General features: G+C 43.4%; 1 protein-coding gene across 1 annotated transcript in view; it reads left to right on the forward strand.

Annotated features, from left to right (window-relative positions):
• The window catches only part of LOC111838006 (vascular endothelial growth factor receptor kdr-like), a 44,862-nt gene that overhangs the window by 8,058 nt on the left and 17,592 nt on the right, over positions 1–19,212 (forward strand). Inside the window, exons 2-18 of the mRNA XM_023800545.2 lie at positions 21–108; positions 1,636–1,844; positions 3,479–3,606; positions 3,999–4,173; positions 4,795–4,931; positions 5,185–5,353; positions 5,522–5,642; positions 6,094–6,263; positions 7,244–7,400; positions 10,294–10,420; positions 13,989–14,097; positions 14,721–15,005; positions 15,193–15,339; positions 15,604–15,732; positions 16,753–16,856; positions 17,287–17,422; positions 18,107–18,211. Coding sequence (XP_023656313.2) covers positions 21–108; positions 1,636–1,844; positions 3,479–3,606; positions 3,999–4,173; positions 4,795–4,931; positions 5,185–5,353; positions 5,522–5,642; positions 6,094–6,263; positions 7,244–7,400; positions 10,294–10,420; positions 13,989–14,097; positions 14,721–15,005; positions 15,193–15,339; positions 15,604–15,732; positions 16,753–16,856; positions 17,287–17,422; positions 18,107–18,211 — 2,496 coding nt within the window. The remainder of the gene's footprint in view (positions 1–20; positions 109–1,635; positions 1,845–3,478; positions 3,607–3,998; positions 4,174–4,794; positions 4,932–5,184; positions 5,354–5,521; positions 5,643–6,093; positions 6,264–7,243; positions 7,401–10,293; positions 10,421–13,988; positions 14,098–14,720; positions 15,006–15,192; positions 15,340–15,603; positions 15,733–16,752; positions 16,857–17,286; positions 17,423–18,106; positions 18,212–19,212) is intronic.

Below are 19,212 nucleotides of genomic sequence, written 5' to 3' on the forward strand. Positions count from 1 at the left end.
CACGTTACATATTTCTGCAGGGCAGACAGAGGCAGTGAAGAAGCCGACTCTGCATGGGCATCCTGAGGGCAACATTCGTGCTGGGAGCTCATTCACTCTCACCTGCCGGTAAGCAGATCTTGGTTTCGCTGGTCTTTATCGGTGGGCCGTCACTAGACCATGTTAGGCTAGCAGTCCTTCAAACTGAAAAACACAGATGCAAACTCGGTTTTGCACAGTTACTCTCATACATCCACACAAAGTTCTATTGAATATTCCTCAATTTTCCAACAGGAAAGGCACCCATACCTGCGATATGTAGGGGGAGCAAAAATTTATACACAGTTGGAATTCTGCAGATGAAAATGCTTTTGTTAAGAATGGAGACACAGAGGCTGCTTGTGGCCATTGGCTGTGATTACTCTGCTCTCTGACTGGGGATGGGTTGACCCCGAAGGAAGAGAAAGCAAGCAGCCGATATGGAACGCTCGTGACTGAAAAGGCTGTCAGGCACTCTTATCAAAGGGACAGCCCTGCATCGCATCTGTAGGATAATGCACGTGAGACGAGAACTTGCATCAGTCCTCAGCCTTGTCTGGAATGCAAACCCTTGTGGACCGTTTGGACTTGGCTGCTTCCTTAGAAGGCCGTGCGAAACCAGAGGCTGGGGTCCTTCGACTCCAAGGCGGCTGACTAGTCCTGCCCCGAGACACAGGCCCTCGGTATGCGAAACATGTGCAGGTCCCCCGAGACTCCATTAATTGGTCACTTGGTAGTGGCTTTGAAATGATTGCTATTTGAGCACATCATCTCGAAACCACATTCCCATGTGAAACTTAAATCTGTCAGATGAGAGTTGACGAGAGCCATGTTGAAACAACAATTAAGAGGCCCGCAGAGAGGACAACATGGGACTAACGAGGAAAAAAACCTCAAAAAAGAGAAATATATGTGCAGAGCATGCAAGCAGGAGTCCAAAGATATTTTGGACAAAATGCAATGTTCAACCTGTGATGTGTGTGTGTTTCTCACATTACTGCGTTTATCGGAGACTGCTGTTTGCTGTCTGGCCAAAGCAAAGTGAGTCTGATACAACTTTCCATGTCTGAAATTGCTTTGTCTGGTTACTGTCGGTACCAAATAGCCACATCTGTTGTCTCCCGGTTGCCTACAGAGTTGTCAGTGAAGTTATAACACTCAAAGCCTGTAGCCATTTTCATGGCGAGTCATAGGTAGCTGACGTTTAGGAGATTTGCACTGGCCAGCTCTTTTTGGTTTGAGATGATTGATGAAGGGAGGACCTATAATTAAATTAACCAGCAATTCCAGATTGTGTGAAAAGGAAAAACAAGAAGATCTTTTAAGGATGTGCAGCGCTGATGAACCGGCACCAAGCACCCTCACATTAATGATGTACCTCTGCAGTGGAAGCCAGTCGGTCCACGGCTGCCACAAGGTTCCTGGGTTCTTGCCATCTCACTCGTTTCAGATGCACCCTCGTTGATTCCGCTCTGGACCCAGCACTGATGCCTGCAATCTTCTGTTTACTATGGGCAGCCTTGTAGGAGGCTGGTAGTGCTGTGCGGGTGGGGGGCTGATGTGGTGAGTACCGGTTCGGGGCTGAAAGAAAGCCTTGTCTCCATGTTCCTTTGACAGGGGCTCATCCACACTTCAGTGGAAGCTTCCCGGACGGCACGTGGGGTCCGACGGAGTTCTGGTGAACAAGACAGGATGCAAGAAGTGGGGGTACAGTCACTGCAGCCAGCTAATCGTCCGTAACAGCAGACACAACGACACCGGCCTGTACTCCTGCGGCTCTGCCCACCATGGCGACAGCCATGTCTCCACCTACATCTTTGTCAAAGGTGAGACCTAGAATGACTTTTAATGATGACTTATGTGGGACGAGAAGGTCTTTCCTGTCCACAGATAAGCCAGTGTAAGTTCAGTGGTTAATCTACTGTTTCTGTTTTGTGATTAAGCAAGGTTATCTGTTGTCACCTTTTGTTAATCACAAACTTACGTAAATAAGGTTTTTACAAGACCTTGCCGAGATCAGTTATATCTAGTTAAGACATCCATAAGATTCCTAAAATTATTTAAGAGACAACAGCAAAGTTTCTGTCTTGCTGTTTTTAAGGGAAGTATAACACTACATAACACTATATAACAACAAAATAATGCTATATAACACTATATAACACAAAATGATGCTATATAACACTATATAACACAAAATAATACTATATAACAATATTCAACACTAAATAATGCTATATAACACTATATAACACAAAACGATGCTATATAAAACTATATAACACAAAATAATACTATATAACAATATATAACACTAAATAATGCTGTATGACATTATATAACACTTAGTGTATAATGTAATATAGCACTATATAACACTGAATAATTCCATATAACACTACATAACTCTAAGTTTTTCACTTCATCTCCTCCTTTCTTCTGAGATCATTTTGCGTAGGTGGGCAGGGAGGATAAGGCCAGTATGTAGGATGCAGCAGCATTTTTATGTGCTTTGCTTCTGTTGGTCTTGTTACAAATTTTGTCAATTTGTGGACAATATCCCAAGAACAGCCATTCCTACTCCCCAACATCTTAAAAATATATAAGCTTGCATATTTCTGAGCCAGTATAAATTAATTTCCAACAAAATCTCCCTTTTTTGCATTGTTAAACTATGTTTTAGTTCAGTCTCAGGGGATGCAAAGGTTATAACGCACAATATGCATCCATTGTAGCAACAGACGTCTACTCAATGCTTCTGATGTCCTGCTAGTCACATGTTTAGTCTATACTGGCTACTTCTGAAACCTCTTACTGTTTAATGTCTGATTGTTCATTGTTTATTTTTGCATTGGGGGGGTCCCACAGCTCCCCCATGAAGTGTTCGTATTTCGCGCAGGGATGGCAGCATCAAGCAAGGGGCGAGATGTTTATTTTCCTAATACATTCCCACAGTGTGACACGGCTGCTCGCTGGACCAGTAGCCACAGTGTTGTTGCAAGCTCAGCCCTTGTGATTGCTCTGGCTCAGATTGCCTTCCCTGTTTAATGCTGCTTGAGGCCGGGGGTGGGACGGGGAGGGTGTTGTCTGCATTGAGAGCTGATTTAAATTCCATGGGCAGATTTGTATTTCCCCTCTGGGAGACATTCTGTCAACTCTGAAAAAGTCAATACTTGACAAATTATACAATTATATGACACCTGGAGTCATTCGCTTTAAAACTGACACATGTTTGCGGTTCCCTTTAGGGAGCCTGACTATAATAAAAAACAATAAAAAGCCACATTTTTAGTTTCCTGTGACGCTTGAATGTGAAACTGAGATTTAGATTTGGTCAGAAACAGAGTGACATACTCACCATCGCAAGTGCTGATATTTAATTTTTCTCAGAATCACAGCTTGGTGGAAACCTATCACTTAGGCATAACTGTTTTCCCATTATGCACCACTCTATATGCAGATGATGACAACCCTTTTGTGGAGGAACCCCAGGACCCCCCCAGTGTCCTGACAATATATGACAGGGAGCGAGAGCTGGTGATCCCCTGCAGGACCACCTCTCCTGACTACGTGGTCACACTGGAGGGGGTAAGGAACCAGGCAGATCTGAGCTCAGTCTCGTGCCATCAAGGTCAGAGAACATAAGCACTGTGTGGGAAAGTAGAACTGATGGATGCCTGTGAGGAGATGACCTGTTCATCTTCAGTGTACAATCCAGAATGATTAGTAGCCACACTGAGAATCATCGTTATAAAATCAAGCATTCTCTACTCTAATTAGTCATGCAAAACAACTTCTGCAAAATGTTTATTAATACCAGCTACCTTGTTTCTCAAAGCATCTCGACAGGTAGATGTTATTCAAGCTTGTGGCTGTCAGTGACCCAGTTTGTGTAGGTTTCATTAAGTTAAATGTAATCTAGAACAGAACGGGTTCCAAAGCTAAGACCTTTGACATGCCTTTGTACTTTACTCATTTAGAGATTCATTCAGAAACCACGCATGTCGTCTGTGGTAAAAGACGAGTTGTGGGATCCGCAAGTGGGTTTCAAGATCCTTTACCCCCCCGGCTCCCACTACGATCTGCTTGTATGCAAAACCACCACTGGGCGACATCAGGTTCTCCACGAGGCCAGCTACCTCATTAAGAGGATGTGTAAGCTGCTCGCTCACCTCTCTCCTACCATGGATTTGTTGTGAAGTTTTAGGGAGTTGATAACATGCATGAAATGAATGAGAAATATATTTGGCCAGGTATGTCTGCCTAGATCAGTGTTTCTCAACCTAGACTGTGGGGACCTACAGACAATCCATGTTTCAGCTCCTTGCCAGAATCTCTGTGTGTCGCCAAGGACCAGACTGGGAAACACTGGTCCAGATAGTTCTTGTAGAAAGTCTTTTGAATACAAAGTTAGGTAACACTTTACTTAAAGCACTCATGTATAATGCATTATAGATATTAAGTTTTATAAACACATCTATTAGCTTCATAGAGCATTCATAATGCATAATAAACATGGCTATAATGTTATACCTTTTTACATATATAGTTATAGTTCTGTTTATAATACCAATTGAATGAATGCATTATAATGCATTATGAAGGTATCTATAATCCATTATACATGAGTGCTTTAAGTGAAGTGTTACCCAAAGCTATTAGAACAGAAAGAGCTAATTACTGGGTCACCTTCAAACCGAATTAGTGCTTTTGGCTGTGCAGAGAAAAAAATCTTTAGTTCTCCTGTATGTTGTTTTTTTTTTAAAATTTGTCCAGCGTCCAAACTGGATAATGTCAAGATCAGCGCAAATCGTGTTAGGCTGGTGGTTGGTGACACTCTGTCCCTCAAATGCTCGGGGGAGACGACCTTCAATGGGAGAATCATCTTCACATGGGATTACCCAGGAAAGGCTGTATGTCTAACATTACTGTCTTACATTTTAAACACCCTAAAGACTTTTACAAAAACCTCATGTTCATCACCCACTAACTCTAAAACCGTTGGTTCCTGTCATCCACTTTTAGATAAGATAAGATAAATCTTTATTGTCATAGTCACTTGAACAACGAAACTGAAATGCAATTTTCACCATGTTCTAGCAGACCTAGATGCAAACCTAGCATACCAAAGTGTAAACAGAACTAATTGTGGATCTGTGTTTTCAGTGGAATCGATTGCACAAAATCCATAAGCACACAGACACCCCAGCATTGACCTTTACCATGAGCAGCACCCTGATCTTGCACAATGTGACGACTGAGGACAAAGGCCCGTACCGCTGCACGGCGGAGATCGTGAGCCAAAAGGCCGCAACCGCTAAAGTGATGGTCTACGGTGAGAGCGCGGCTGGATACGTACATTCTTGAATATATATTTATATGTTAATATATAAACTAGTGTGTCATTGTACCATTTATCTTTGCAAGATATTCCTTTCAATCTGAAAATGGCCATTCCTTCCAGAGTACTGTTTTGCACGAGAAATTTGCTTTTTCATCACAGAGCATCCATTCATCAACTTGTTCTATAAAGAGGACAAGGTTGTCTCAGTCCTTGAAGGCAAAAAACATGTCAAGTTTGGACCCAAGGTGTCTGCAGTGCCGCGACCAAATATTGTGACGTGGTAGGAAGTTATGCTCCTTATGTTCTTATGTATGTTCTTATGTTCCTTGCTTTACGATGGTTCGACTTAGGATATTTTGACTTTATGATGGTGTAAAAAGCGACGCACATTCAGTCGTGAAATTTTCATTTCTTCCCCGCCTGGCCATATGCCGTACAATGCTGATGCCAGGCAATGGCTGCATCCACACAGTCACGCTTCCAGTCTCTGTAGCGATTATGACCATAAATATCTCATATAGTGTTTAACAACGTATCTTATGGTATTTTTTTCTGTGCTTAATCCTATCATATTGCTCATATTCGACTTACGATATTTTCAACTTACGATGGGTTTATTGGAACGGAACCCCATCTTAACTCGAGGAAAATCAGTGTAGTGCTCAGAATGCCCATTGCGCAGTACATTACGATGACCTGCCCTTATAACCACAATCCTTTTCTCCCTCAAGGTATAAGGATGGTGTGCAGATAAGAGAGAACTCAACTTGCTACGAGCATTCAGAGTACAATCTCATCATTAGAGATGCCAAGCAGAAGGATGCAGGAGTCTACACCATTCTTGTGGGAAACAAAGAAAGAGGCGTATATCAAAACCTTAGCTATACCTTCGAGGTCAGAGGTCAGTGCCGCAGTCCGAGGAGTCAGCTGACATGCTTAATGATACAGTGACGTTAAGCTGACGCAGCAAGCAGTGCCATGTGTCCGATTCTGCTTCTCATCTTAAATTCAGTCTTTTGTCTCTTCCATTGGGGTCCTGAGGTCAGCATAGTTGTTCTTGGCATGGACAACAAAGGCAGCATGCAGAAGTGAGCAGGGAAATCCAGTCCGACTGTGTGTTGTTCACATTGGTTAAGACAGAATGGCTTCAGGACAGTGGTAATAACCAAAGAAAAGAGGAGTATCACAGCGATATGCGTATTACAACCATATTACATTCATGCAACTTGAGTGCTGATGCCAGATTTGGACCCAAAGGAGAATGGTCACCATTGGTTCTACCACTTTCCATAACAATAATTTTCTAGCAGCGTGATCTTATTTAAAAAATCAGACATCACTGGATTTTTTCACGTTTCGTTTTTAATTTGTTGAATATCCATTTAAAACATCTCAACCAAGAACAAAGATGTTACATAAATACATTTCTTGTGGAAAAAAAATTAAAGACAATGGGATATTAAAAACGCTGTGGCTCATGTGGGCACAGCTACGGACAGTGTGCAGTGCCGTACTATACCGCTGTGGCTCATGTGGGCACAGCTACGGACAGTGTGCAGTGCTGTACTATACCACTGTGGCTCATGTGGGCACAGCCATGGACCGTGTGCAGTGCTGTACTATACCGCTGTGGCTCATGTGGGCACAGCCATGGACCGTGTGCAGTGCTGTACTATACCACTGTGGCTCATGTGGGCACAGCCATGGACCGTGTGCAGTGCTGTACTGTACCGCTGTGGCTCATGTGGGCACAGCCACGGACTGTGTGCAGTGCTGTCCTATACACAACAGCAAGTGGCTTTAGGGGAATTATGTAGGCAGAATAAGAAAAATAAGGAGGAAATCTAAGACCATCAGCTGATGTTGTGTCTGCCCCCACAGTACAACCACGGATCTTGGAAGAAAACTTAAAGCCGGTGGACCTGCAGCAGCGCATGTTTGGTAAGGAGCAGCAGCTGACCTGCACTGCCCAGGGCTTTCCAGTTCCTCACATCACCTGGGTGTGGCAGCCCTGTGAACACAGTCCCAGCCTCAAATGGTGAGTCACCCAGACACTCTCTCAGGTCCTCAGCTGGGCACTGAACTCACTGCCGACAGGTCAAACAACCGCAAACCCAGATAACTGTGTGCTTCAAAGGTCAGGCCAAAAGAGGGTCACGATTTGCACTAGCATGAATAAACTGATCCATCAGAGGAATGAAGAATGAAGGAGAAAGAGTAGGAAATAACAAGTCAGATCATTTATTGCTGGACTTGCTGAATCGTCGTTTCTCCACACGCTGGACCAAGCGGGATGCCAGTCAGGACTTTCAAAGCAACTTGGCCCATTTTTCATGCTTCAAGCATTTGTTTGTTTGAAACTTTCCTCTTAATCAGGTCGCGGATTAATGCATGTTATTTGAAAATTAAGAAAATCTGACATAGCAGTTTTTCGAAGGTCCATAAAGTATTTAAATACTAGGCATATAGTGTTTAATTTGTTACTGCCCCATCTCTACTCATCAGTGTAATCAGTGTGCATGTGAAGCACTTCTCCTGACTGTGCATGATACCACAATCACATCCTGGACAAACAGAGGCTTTTCCCAGTTTCTTATCTCGTCTTCCTATCACAGAAGGATTTCCGGAATGCGGAGTTAGCCACTTTATCTAAGCAGCTGAAATACTGTCAACTAGAAGGTCTGTGAATCAGGGAAGGGAGTGATCTCCAATCCCAGACAAAAGTGGGGTTTACTCACCTCAATTTACTTGGACATGCTACCAGGTTATTGGTTACTGGTTAGACCTCTTATTGCCCATGACAAAGGCTGAATAGAAAATGGGTTTGTAGTTTATTTATTAATTTATGGACACCTGATGGTTCTAATGGTGCTTTTCCACTGCCACCAAGAACTGAGTCACACCGAAACCGCACCCATGCTGACATAGCCCTGCTTACCAGCATGAAAGCATGAGTGAACACAGCTAATTGAGTCACCACTTCTGATTGGTCGAAATGCACAGAAATACTGGTGCATGGATTATCTGAAGGCTCCGGGGGGGGGGGGCTCGGTTCATATATGCCAATGGAAAAGGACCGTTAGGCTGCTTGACTACCCACATCCCTGTTTTTCATTCCAATCTTGACCCCCCCGAGAAGAAAATGTCTCCGTTTTTGTAAAAAGGCTGACAGATTGACAGGGCCCCAGAAGCAAAGATAAATGGAACATGTAACCAGTAACTGTTTAGTAACTTTGTGTCAGGTTCTATTGAACAGGACACAATGGCCAAGTCTTCAGCGTCCTTTGCACATTATATTGAAACAGCTCATGTTGTTTTCGGTGAATGTCTGCATGCTAGCAGACAAGCTTCAGCAAAATGAACATTCCAGAGGAGACAGGCTAGTCAGTGACGGCGGGAGACTGTCAGGCACAAGGCGTCGCACAATCGACCCATTACAGTCATTAGCTACACTCAGTGAAAATCACTATGAAAAACTAGTTATGCAATTCTGAGCTAATAAAGAGGAATGCTGCATTATGTATTAGGTAGCGGAGTTGACAAGTGTTTCTTTAATTGTTTGTAATGATTTTTACTTTGTAGTGCGTTTATTATCACTGAAATAGAACTGACACCCAATGCTGGCAAAGCACAACTGTCAACAGCACTAAAGAGCTTATAATCATGTTTGCCAACAGCTGCTCGTGAAAGTAATCAGTGAAAAGCACTAGTAATGACTAATGTGGCATGTTCCTCAGAGAGACAAGTAGGCACTTTTTTAGCAGGAAACAAGTACTACATGTGTTTGTTTTGCACAAATCATGCAATACACTCGCTGCTGATATTTGACCCCTGGCACGATAAGATTAAACTAAAAATAATTTGTCCTTTATGCAAGGAGTGGTTTTAAAATGGCTGAGGTAAGAGGTAAAGTAAGGAGCTGATTTATGGAGGGTCTTCATCTGCATGGTGAGAAATTTGATCGGCTAGTTCCCCTTCTTGAGCGAGTGAGTCCAGTGGTCCGGCCTTATCTCCTCTGGCCAGAGGCTGAGGGAGGGCTTCCTTTGCCGCTTGACGCATTCCCCCAGCCTTCCTGTTTGCCTCTGTTCTCATCAATCTTTGATTGTTCCCCTCCTTCGAAAGCGACAGCCCCAGCCCTGCTTCCTCCCAGGCCTTAAGAAAGACACATGCAGATTGAGCAGCCGTAAGAAACCTCTGCATTCACACACAGCACAGTATAATCGCTGAGAGGTAGTGGGTAGAAATACTGACACTCGTGCGAGTTTGTGGAAATACGTATACGGCAGAAAAGGTGCATCGTCATGAAGGAATAACATTTGCTTAAGGGCTTGAAGTACTTTGTCTCGGAGCGGTAATACAGATAGACACTTGTCAGAACCAATAAGAGCCGACTGACTTAGATACACGCTAACGCTACGTTGTAATGAGCTTTCTGCAGCTGTTTTATGTTAAATGTCAAACTGCTGAAACTGTTTATTGACTGTTGCTTGAGGATAAATATCTGAGTGGGGGGAGGGGGGTGCCATTATACATAGGCAACTCTGTGAGGATTTACCATACTAACATTGACCCATTATGAGCCTGGGGCATTCGGGACTAAAGCCTCAAATTAATCCAGACAAGCACCAAATTATTTGTTTTCTTCAGATGTTTTAAGAACCATGCTGTCAGTTTGAGAATTCTGCATAGCACGACATTCCGGGGCCAGCGTTTCCCAAACCCTTCATAGTGCTACAAGAAAGAATTAAATATGCTCTCTGTACCAGTAACGATGATCGAGGTGTGGGTGATGACTGACTTTATTTAAAATTGTAAATAACTAATGACTGATTTGTAATCCATGCATATTGATAACAACTAGTTAGCAACATCAAAAAAATAATCATCTTAAAAGACCACAATGATTAAATATCTTCTCATTGTATTTTCAGGTGTAAATTGAGCTCTGAACCCAGACCTGTTAAATTTTATGAAGAGGACAGTAACAACACTAACATCAACTGGCCGTACAACAAAATCCATTCCATTGAGAACGCCACTGACATCAGTAAAAGAAAGGTGTGTATCAGTATTTCCATTTTCAAATGAATCTCATTTATTGCTGATTATACATCTTATGACTTATAATGGTAGTTATCTTCTGACTATGTTTCATTGGATGATGTAAATAATAAATCTGGACTTTACTTAGAACTACCCTTGTGAATTCATCGTTCACCATCTCCCTAGGGTGGTAACTAGCCGCTCAGCCGCACCGATGTAACAATGCAACACATAAATAATGGTGTCATCCTGAATCCAGCACTGAGCCTTTGTTTTATTAGGCTAAACCTGCAAATTGTTAGGGCGCCATAAACTTAACAGTGATTCAATGACGGATAGGTGCCTCACTCTTCATCCTGCCGTTCTTTTCTCAGACTCTTTCAAGTTCTTTAGCTGCTGGTCAATTGATCCTGCGTTACCCTATGAAAAAACTTAAGTTTCCTGATCTTTTCGGGCAGATGTTATTTAGTGTGTATCTTTTGACATGCAGAAGAATGACAAGTACTTGAAATTTACTTTCATTTATCCACTTCAGTATGGGAGTAGATACCCAGTTGCCATTGGTCTCTGGAAATGATTTTCTAGAACATGTATGACAGAGCTGCTCTTAAAGTACTGAAGTGATCAAGCCTTAAGCAAAACATGTCTCATGAAAAGAAAATATTCAAAGGGGGAAAAGAAGTATTAAAGCCTGCTTCCCCGACAGTGGTTCTGGGATGGTGCTCGTGATGCACATTAGTGGTAGGGATCTCTAGCTACGAATGATTTTCATCTGTGGTTCCCCGAATTCTGGATTCCCAAAATCAGAAACATTACCACAGAAGGATTGTTTTGCCTAATTAAATAATCCTAGACATAGTCTTAATACAGGTGGTTGGAGCAACCTGATTTAAGCAAGATCTTTCTGATCTAATAATGACGTGCTTTCCTGTTGCTATTGATTGTGTTGACAGTGTTCCAACAGGCATTTAAAACTTTTAAAATATTTGACAAAAAAAATTGCGATCTATACCTTTCCCTAATTCTATTCCATTTTTATTTGTCAGAGAGTTTCCTCTTTTATGTTTTTTCTCTCTATTTTGATATGCACCACCTCGTCACTTAGGCTCACAGGAGAAGCTTCTGGTGTAATTACATCATTTAATTACAATCATTAGAACTGAACATTTGAGGCAAATGAGCTCCTTTGATCTTCTTGAAGGTCATTCCTGAGCTGGCTGTTGCTGAGGGGTAAAACTCATCCAGCCAAGGTCTCAGGTTATTTCCCACCTACCCGTCTTCTGTAGACACTTTTCTAGTACAGGGTTGGGGTAAGCATGGAATCCGGCCCAAGAATGATAGGGTACCCTGTATGGGTCCAGTCTATTGCAGAGTGCAGAGTCATGCACACAAACATACCACATATAAATATACTCAGAAAAAAGAGAATTTCATGTGTATTGACATACGATATTATACATCGAATTCAAGATTTCTCTAGCAGCTCTCCCGTGAGATTGCATTACCCAAGCGATTTCTCTCAAACTTAATCCAACACGGGGCCATTCACTGCATGATCGTCATGGAAGCTTACCTTCCATGTGATGATGCAACTGCAAAAAAAAATATAGGTTTCCTCGCCTCATTTTTCAAAATGCATGAAGAACATTCAGTTCCTGTAAGTGGGAGACACATTTACAAGAGCTTGCAGCCCATGTGCTGGTGTTTTATGGGGGATAGTTAGGACCTGTTTCGGGGCTCGGTTGAAGTGAATTCCTTTCTGTCACCTCATATATATCCTGACATCCCACAAACACGGCCAGGGTGAGTCTTAGAGGGACTCGTTATGAAGACTGTCAATGGGGGTTGGAGGTCATGGTGTCAAGGGCATCGGCAGGGGTCTGTCTGCTTGGCGGTCACGCACCTAATACTGGCGTGCCGTTGGACTCGGATCTGTAAGCAACCCACACTAACAGACAAAGAGTCAGTATAGCAGGTTTTCTAAAACACCGGTCTGCCAAGATTGCGCTACAAAAGGCACTATTAAGTGTGACTAGCTGGATTGTTTGATGATCGGATTTCTGTGTTTAAAAAAAAAAAAATGCAAGAGCTGCTCAGCTGTACTTACAAATAAGCTGTGATTCAGTTCCACTCTCTGGGAGTCACTTTCATACACAATTTATGTGACCCAGCTGTGGGTTTTTATCAAATACCGTTTGGAACAAGATCGGCCTGTGCGCTGAACTTTGATGTAGCCGCACCCTGCTGCTTATTACAACTTTTGGGGGATTATTGAAAATCCAGTTGTCAGTCACACTGTTGCCCTTAGCTGAGGCCTTGTATTGACCATCATCCACAGCACAGTGGTCAGTTTTCTAGGAAGATTACACAATATGCCCAACTTTAACAGATGTACTCAATCCCTATAAAATCTGAAAAACTGCTCAAACAGATGGCAACTGCAACCTTTTTTAATTGTTACTTTTTATTTTTAGTATGTATTTAAGCCTTAGGTGACTTAAGCAATGTGATGGTATAAACCTTCCTTGGGACAGTTATTATTTGGCATATAGATATTTTTAGTGTTCAGCTAAGTGTTGTTTTAAAAATAATAGATGTCCTTTCATTATACGTTAATTCCAGTAAAAAATTTGGTTCATTTAATTCAGTGCTCAGTGGGTTAGGCCTCTGTGTCTGTGCTCAGAGGGTTAGGCCTCTGTGTCTGTGCTCAGTGGGTTAGACCTCTGTGTCTGTGCTCAGTGGGTTAGACCTCTGTGTCTGTGCTCAGTGGGTTAGACCTCTGTGTCTGTGCTCAGTGGGTTAGGCCTCTGTGTCAGTGCTCAGAGGGTTAGGCCTCTGTGTCTGTGCTCAGAAGGTTAGGCCTCTGTGTCTGTGCTCAGAAGGTTAGGCCTCTGTGTCTGTGTTCAGTGGGTTAGACCTCTGTGTCAGTGCTCAGAGGGTTAGACCTCTGTGTCTGTGCTCAGTGGGTTAGGCCTCTGTGTCAGTGCTCAGAGGGTCAGGCCTCTGTGTCTGTGCTCAGTGGGTCAGGCCTCTGTGTCTGTGCTCAGAAGGTTAGGCCTCTGTGTCTGTGTTCAGTGGGTTAGACCTCTGTGTCAGTGCTCAGAGGGTTAGACCTCTGTGTCTGTGCTCAGAAGGTTAGGCCTCTGTGTCTGTGTTCAGAGGGTTAGGCCTCTGTGTCTGTGCTCAGAAGGTTGCAGTTTAAATCCCGTGCTCAGTGGAATAGTCACATCGTTGCCGGGCCCTTAACCCTCGTAAAATGCTCGAGGGGCGCTAGATAAATGTGTGGCCTTGTGCTCTGACCCCAAACTTCACTCTCCCCTCCCTTTTCTTTGAAGTAGAGCATGATGGGATACGTGCATGCTAAGCATTCCAGTGCACCTGCACTCATACGAATGTCAGATAAAACATCATTTCATTTCAGAAATGGGTGTTCATTACACCCTTAACCCAGCTGCCTAAGAGCTATTCTCCGGGAAGCAATCGCCTGCACATTATTTTTCATATGATGTGTGTTTGCAGCAATTGTATGGCCAAATATATGTCTCAGCTTCTCACGAACGCACCACGCTGCTCTCTCACACAGGCCGTTAGCACGCTAACTGTGGCAGCTGCAAGGGAGTCCGGGTTGTATTCCTGTGTGGCAAGTAACACTGTCGGAAGTCACAACTGGAGTATCCCGTTTTTCGTCGGTGGTAAGTTGGGCGTTTTTACTGCAGTGGCATAAATTAAATAATGCTGAAGAATACAGTCAGGGATTATCTAATAAAGCCATCGGAACACACACGGAGTAGCCGTGTGGCTCTTTGAGGTCCGATAACTCGGACTGCCTCCAGATGATGATGTGGTGATGGTATGTCGATAATTTACTCTGGATAGCAGCAGCATTAGGCCAGTAGGAATTTCTGGTTTGACCCAAACTTCGACTTCTTCGTTCTTTATTTAGACCCACACCCATGGAAAGAGTGCAGAGACAATGTGGAGATTATGCAACTAAATATGCGCTCAACGTGGGGGGTCATATTAATGGAAACCAGATTTCTGTGTTGCAGGCATATTTAAATCAATGAGAGAAAACAAACATAGTACAGTGCTTACCAGTGACCAGGCCTAATAATATCCAGTGCGTTCATATTCTACACTGAGCAACTGGATACAGATGGACAGGGTCGGACAGGAGGGGACCAGTGGAATGAGGAGGATAGCTGGCCTGCTTTGAGAACCCAGACTGGGCTGTGCGCCGTGGCCTCCGGTTTTTGCTGCTCCTCATTCCTGCAAGAGCCTTATTAACTTACCTGTGCCTTGTGGTGTACCTTAGATCACCCTGAAGCACTAAACATCGAGCCCCAGAAGGCTATAGAAGGAGACAACTTGACCATCAGCTGCAGGGCCACTCGGTACCTGTACACAGACCTGCGGTGGGTCGGCCCGGATAACCGCACGGCCCTTAACAGCAACCACACGCTGCAAGTGGGTCTGCACTCCATCTCTCTTTCGCTGTTACTCACCAACGTGTCCCGTACGGATCCCATGAACTACAAGTGCCAGGCCCAGAGCTACACCAGGCGTGTGCTCCATAAAACATCTGTGTTCAAAATAGAGGGTGAGTAGCAGGGAGCAGAATGGAGCGAGTGCTGCTTTTTCTGTCACAGCGAAATATTCACTCAGAAATACATATTTACATGGAAAACCATTAACTGCGACTTGGAGAGTGAAATTTTTAAGTGTAAGTGTAAATTTTAAGTGTTACTGTTTACAACCTTTGTGTGTCCTTATTTGGTATGATGCAGAAAGGAAAGGCCCTTGGCTGCAACAGAACCTGACCAATCAGAACGTGAACAGCAGCAGCACGCTGACCCTGGCCTGTTACGCCCAGGGAGTGCCACCTCCTTTCATCACATGGTACAAGAATGGCGCGCTTGTGGAGGCCGCACCTGGTAAATGCATGGAATTATTTCACTTTTCCCATTGTGTCTCTTTCTCGATTTCCATTGGTCGGCGCCTGCCATCTGTGCGTGTGACGACCTTTTCATATGAATGGGGCTCAGTAATTGTGTTTATCAAGCTGTCTTGCACAGCGGTACTGAGAGAGCCACAAATGGAACAAAACAAAGATCCCATGTAGATGCAGGGCACAGATTCGGAGGCGGGAGAGAGCCCAGATTGTTCCGCAGTAACGACAAAGCGCTCCTCTGCTCCAGGCATCACCCTGACTGAGGATGGGCTGCTGATAATTGACCGAGTGAAGAAAGATGATGAAGGACGCTATGAGTGCCTGGCAAGCAACGATAAAGGCAGGGCGAAGACCACGGCAGTCATCACTGTAGTAGGTAAGACAACCAAGTCCTGCTTCACTGTTCATGATCCCCAAAATCCTGCTTCACTGTTCATGATCCCCGAAATCCTGCTTCACTGTTCATGATCCCCGAAATCCTGCTTCACTGTTCATGACCCCCGAAATCCTGCTTCACTGTTCATGATCCCCGAAATCCTGCTTCACTGTTCATGATCCCCGAAGCAGGCCCAGTCCACCATCACATCAGCAAAAAGAATAATCTAACCCATATCCTCATATTCTGGACTCTACTTACACTCTACATGCAATCAATTGCATTTCAATATCGTCCATTACACATTCGGTGTGTGAACGAAGGCACTAATTCAGTATTACGGTCAAGATTCAGAATTAGTAACAGCCAAGAGAGTGAGAGTGAAGTACCGAGCAAATTCCTGCCTACATTTTATTGAGTTCCTCACATATGGGGGGTGACCTCTCTCCGGTCTCAGAAGAGGGATTTCTAATCACATTGATCAGTGTCAGTCTTTTCGTGAAGGAGCATGCTCATGAAAGTAGAAGGAAACTTTGTAAAAAAAAAAAAATGTGGGAAAAGAGTCACAAATTTGGGAAGTTGAACTGAGGTCAATGGAATAAGTGTTTTCGACTTTTCTAAAATTCTTGCCAACAAAATGTAATGGGATTAAGTATATAATGGGCAAAATGTTACAGCATGGGCAACCAAATTATTTACTTTCTCTGCATGTGTTTAAGAAAATGAAATTAAGTCATTAAAGTAGTTTCCAGAATGATCTGGGTAATGCTACTGCTTTGGCGATGTGTCAGAAAATTTAGAATTGTTACATAGGTGCTGTGTCCCTTTATGTATATTGATATGCTGATATACTTTATATGCATAAAGTCATTTAAGGCACATATGCATCAGTCATTTCAGGCACATATACATCAGTCATTTCAGGCACATAAGCATTAGTCATTTAAGGCGCAGAACAGAAAACTAAAGGTTATCCATTATCCATTAGTGCCTAACAGCTTCCTGCCATTTGCTTTCCAGGTGATGACAAGCCCAATATCGAGGTTATAATCTTGGTGTGCACTGGTTTGGCAGCGACTTTCCTCTGGCTGATGCTGGTTATCTTCATTCGCAAGCTGAAGAAGGTTTGTGTGCATGTTCTTCCTGTGGTGTCCTCCCAGGATAGGCTCCGCTCCCCCCCCAGCCCCCCCACTCCCCGCGCCAACTGCCCCACCACCAACCCCCCTGATACCAACCCCCCTGCCCCCATCCCTCAGTGGGACACGTGGTTGAAAGATGGGCGGATAGATGTTTGGCTTTATTATTATGAATTGTGGCAGATTTCGCATGAACTGACTCCACAAAATGTTTACACATGAGCGAAACTGATTAAGGACCAGCTCAAGTGAAAACAGTGAAAGCGCCATTTCGACCAGAATGTTCCTATTAGATGTGAACATTTCCTAAAGCGAGAGCATACCACATGTCATAAGTTGCTGTTTTTTTCCTGGATGTATAATCTAATGGTTCTGAGGAAGCATATTCAAACATGAATGAATCTTCTCTGTCCATCAGCCCAGCTCAGTGGACATTCAGACCGGCTACTTGTCCATCATAATGGACCCAGATGAGGTTCCCCTGGACGAGCAGTGCGATCGTCTGCCCTATGATAGCAGCAAGTGGGAGTTTCCCCGAGACCGTCTCAGGCTGGGTAAGGCCTCTCTAGTGGAGGAGCCAGGTCATAGTCATACTCTTAGGTTTTGACACAGTACCGTCTAGGCTCTGTTATGCTACATTGCTCCCAAAGGTGGACGTTTTGGATCCAGAAAGTAAAAATCCAGACCAAGATTTTATTTCAGCCAACCAGTTTAGTACTCTGTGACTGTGACTCTTTATACTCAACTGGTTGGTTGAAACAAAATCTTGGTCTGGATTTTTACTTTCTGGATCCAAAATGTCCACCTCATCTACATTTCTCCCAAAGTTGCAGAACTGTCCCATCGCCCTCTACACTACACAAAGAGCCTGAATACCCTTATTAAGGGGTTGTTTGAAGCATATTAGTGCAAAGAAAGGGAACTAGACTGCAGCAGAGGAAATCTAATTAAGTCAAATTAAACTGTCTCCAAAAGATGGCAAGAGCTATAAGTATTAACTACCTGCTCTTTCCGAAATAAACATCCTAGTATTTTTCATCAGGGGTCGGCCTCTGTCCTCCAAGCTTAACTGCTCCATAAAATCCTTGCGGAGGCCTGCTTCAGTGGTCAAACGCTCAGCAGGCTGTTTTAATTACAGGCCCGTATCTCTCCTGACAGCGAATCCTGCTGCTTGAGTTATGATTCCCGAGCCAGAAGAGCTGCCTTGAAGGCTTTCTCACCCACGCTTTGTCTCACAGGTAAAACTTTGGGCCACGGCGCTTTCGGCAAGGTGGTGGAGGCGGCCGCCTTTGGGATCGATAAGCTGTCGACGTGCAAGACAGTGGCCGTTAAAATGTTGAAAGGTAGGAATCCTTCACCAAAAACAGCTATGATGCTGCTTTTTTCGCTACCAGATGCCATTAAGTGTTTTTGTTATTCATTCATTAGATTAGTCATTAGTCATTAGAATATACTAACGTTAGCTTTGTAAAAAGACAGAAAAAGAAAGAAGCAGACATGGATTATAACCACGATTTAGTGACAGGAGGTTTTGATACGTAAAGTACACACCAGATAAATGTGAAAATGATTGTGTTTGTTTTGTGGGTCACAAGGCTGAAGGTTTTTAGGTAGTGTTGATTATTTCCGTTGTGAAATTCACAGACAATATTAATTTAAAGGGAAATAAATCCTGTGGAGCCTTGGTGGTTTTCAAAGCTAATTACAGTGATTACCATCACTCAGCCTTGCATCTGTGCTCATACATATTGCAGAGGAATAATCAAAGCAACTGTTCTGTTTTTGTGCTCAGTCAGAGGTATGGCAGAACTCTCTTTCCTTTTCCTTAATCACACCCTTCTAACGGGTGGGACCATCGTTCATGCAAATTAGTCAACTATACCATGATGTAATGTATCCTCAGGCAGGAACTTTGCATGCAACCAAAGGTCATATTTTCCATAAAAGGGGATTTTATCCCAAAATTGGATTTTAATTAAATTTTTCAAATCACAATTTTTCTGCCATCAGTAAACTTGAGAAGAGCACCCCCCCCCATACCTGGTCATCCACCAGATATTAATTCCTCATCAGTTCAGTTTTATCATCACTCCGTTAATACAACAGTTATACAGATTTATGCCCCAAAAACTGAATCAGATGAAGATAAAATTGAAAAATGTTTTGACAAGGTTGACATGACTGGAGGCTGGAATGTCAGTTGGAAAGCAAGTAGGAAATAGAAGTTTCCAGAAACAAAACTGGGGGGTGGAGGGGGTGGGGGAATAGTCAGCTTCTGCAAATCCACTGACCTCCTTATTTTTAGTAAGTACTTCAAGCAAGCAGAACATTGTCTTTTCACCCC

Source organism: Paramormyrops kingsleyae, chromosome 18 (genome assembly GCF_048594095.1).
Source record: "Paramormyrops kingsleyae isolate MSU_618 chromosome 18, PKINGS_0.4, whole genome shotgun sequence".
Taxonomy (NCBI): Eukaryota; Metazoa; Chordata; class Actinopteri; order Osteoglossiformes; family Mormyridae; genus Paramormyrops; species Paramormyrops kingsleyae.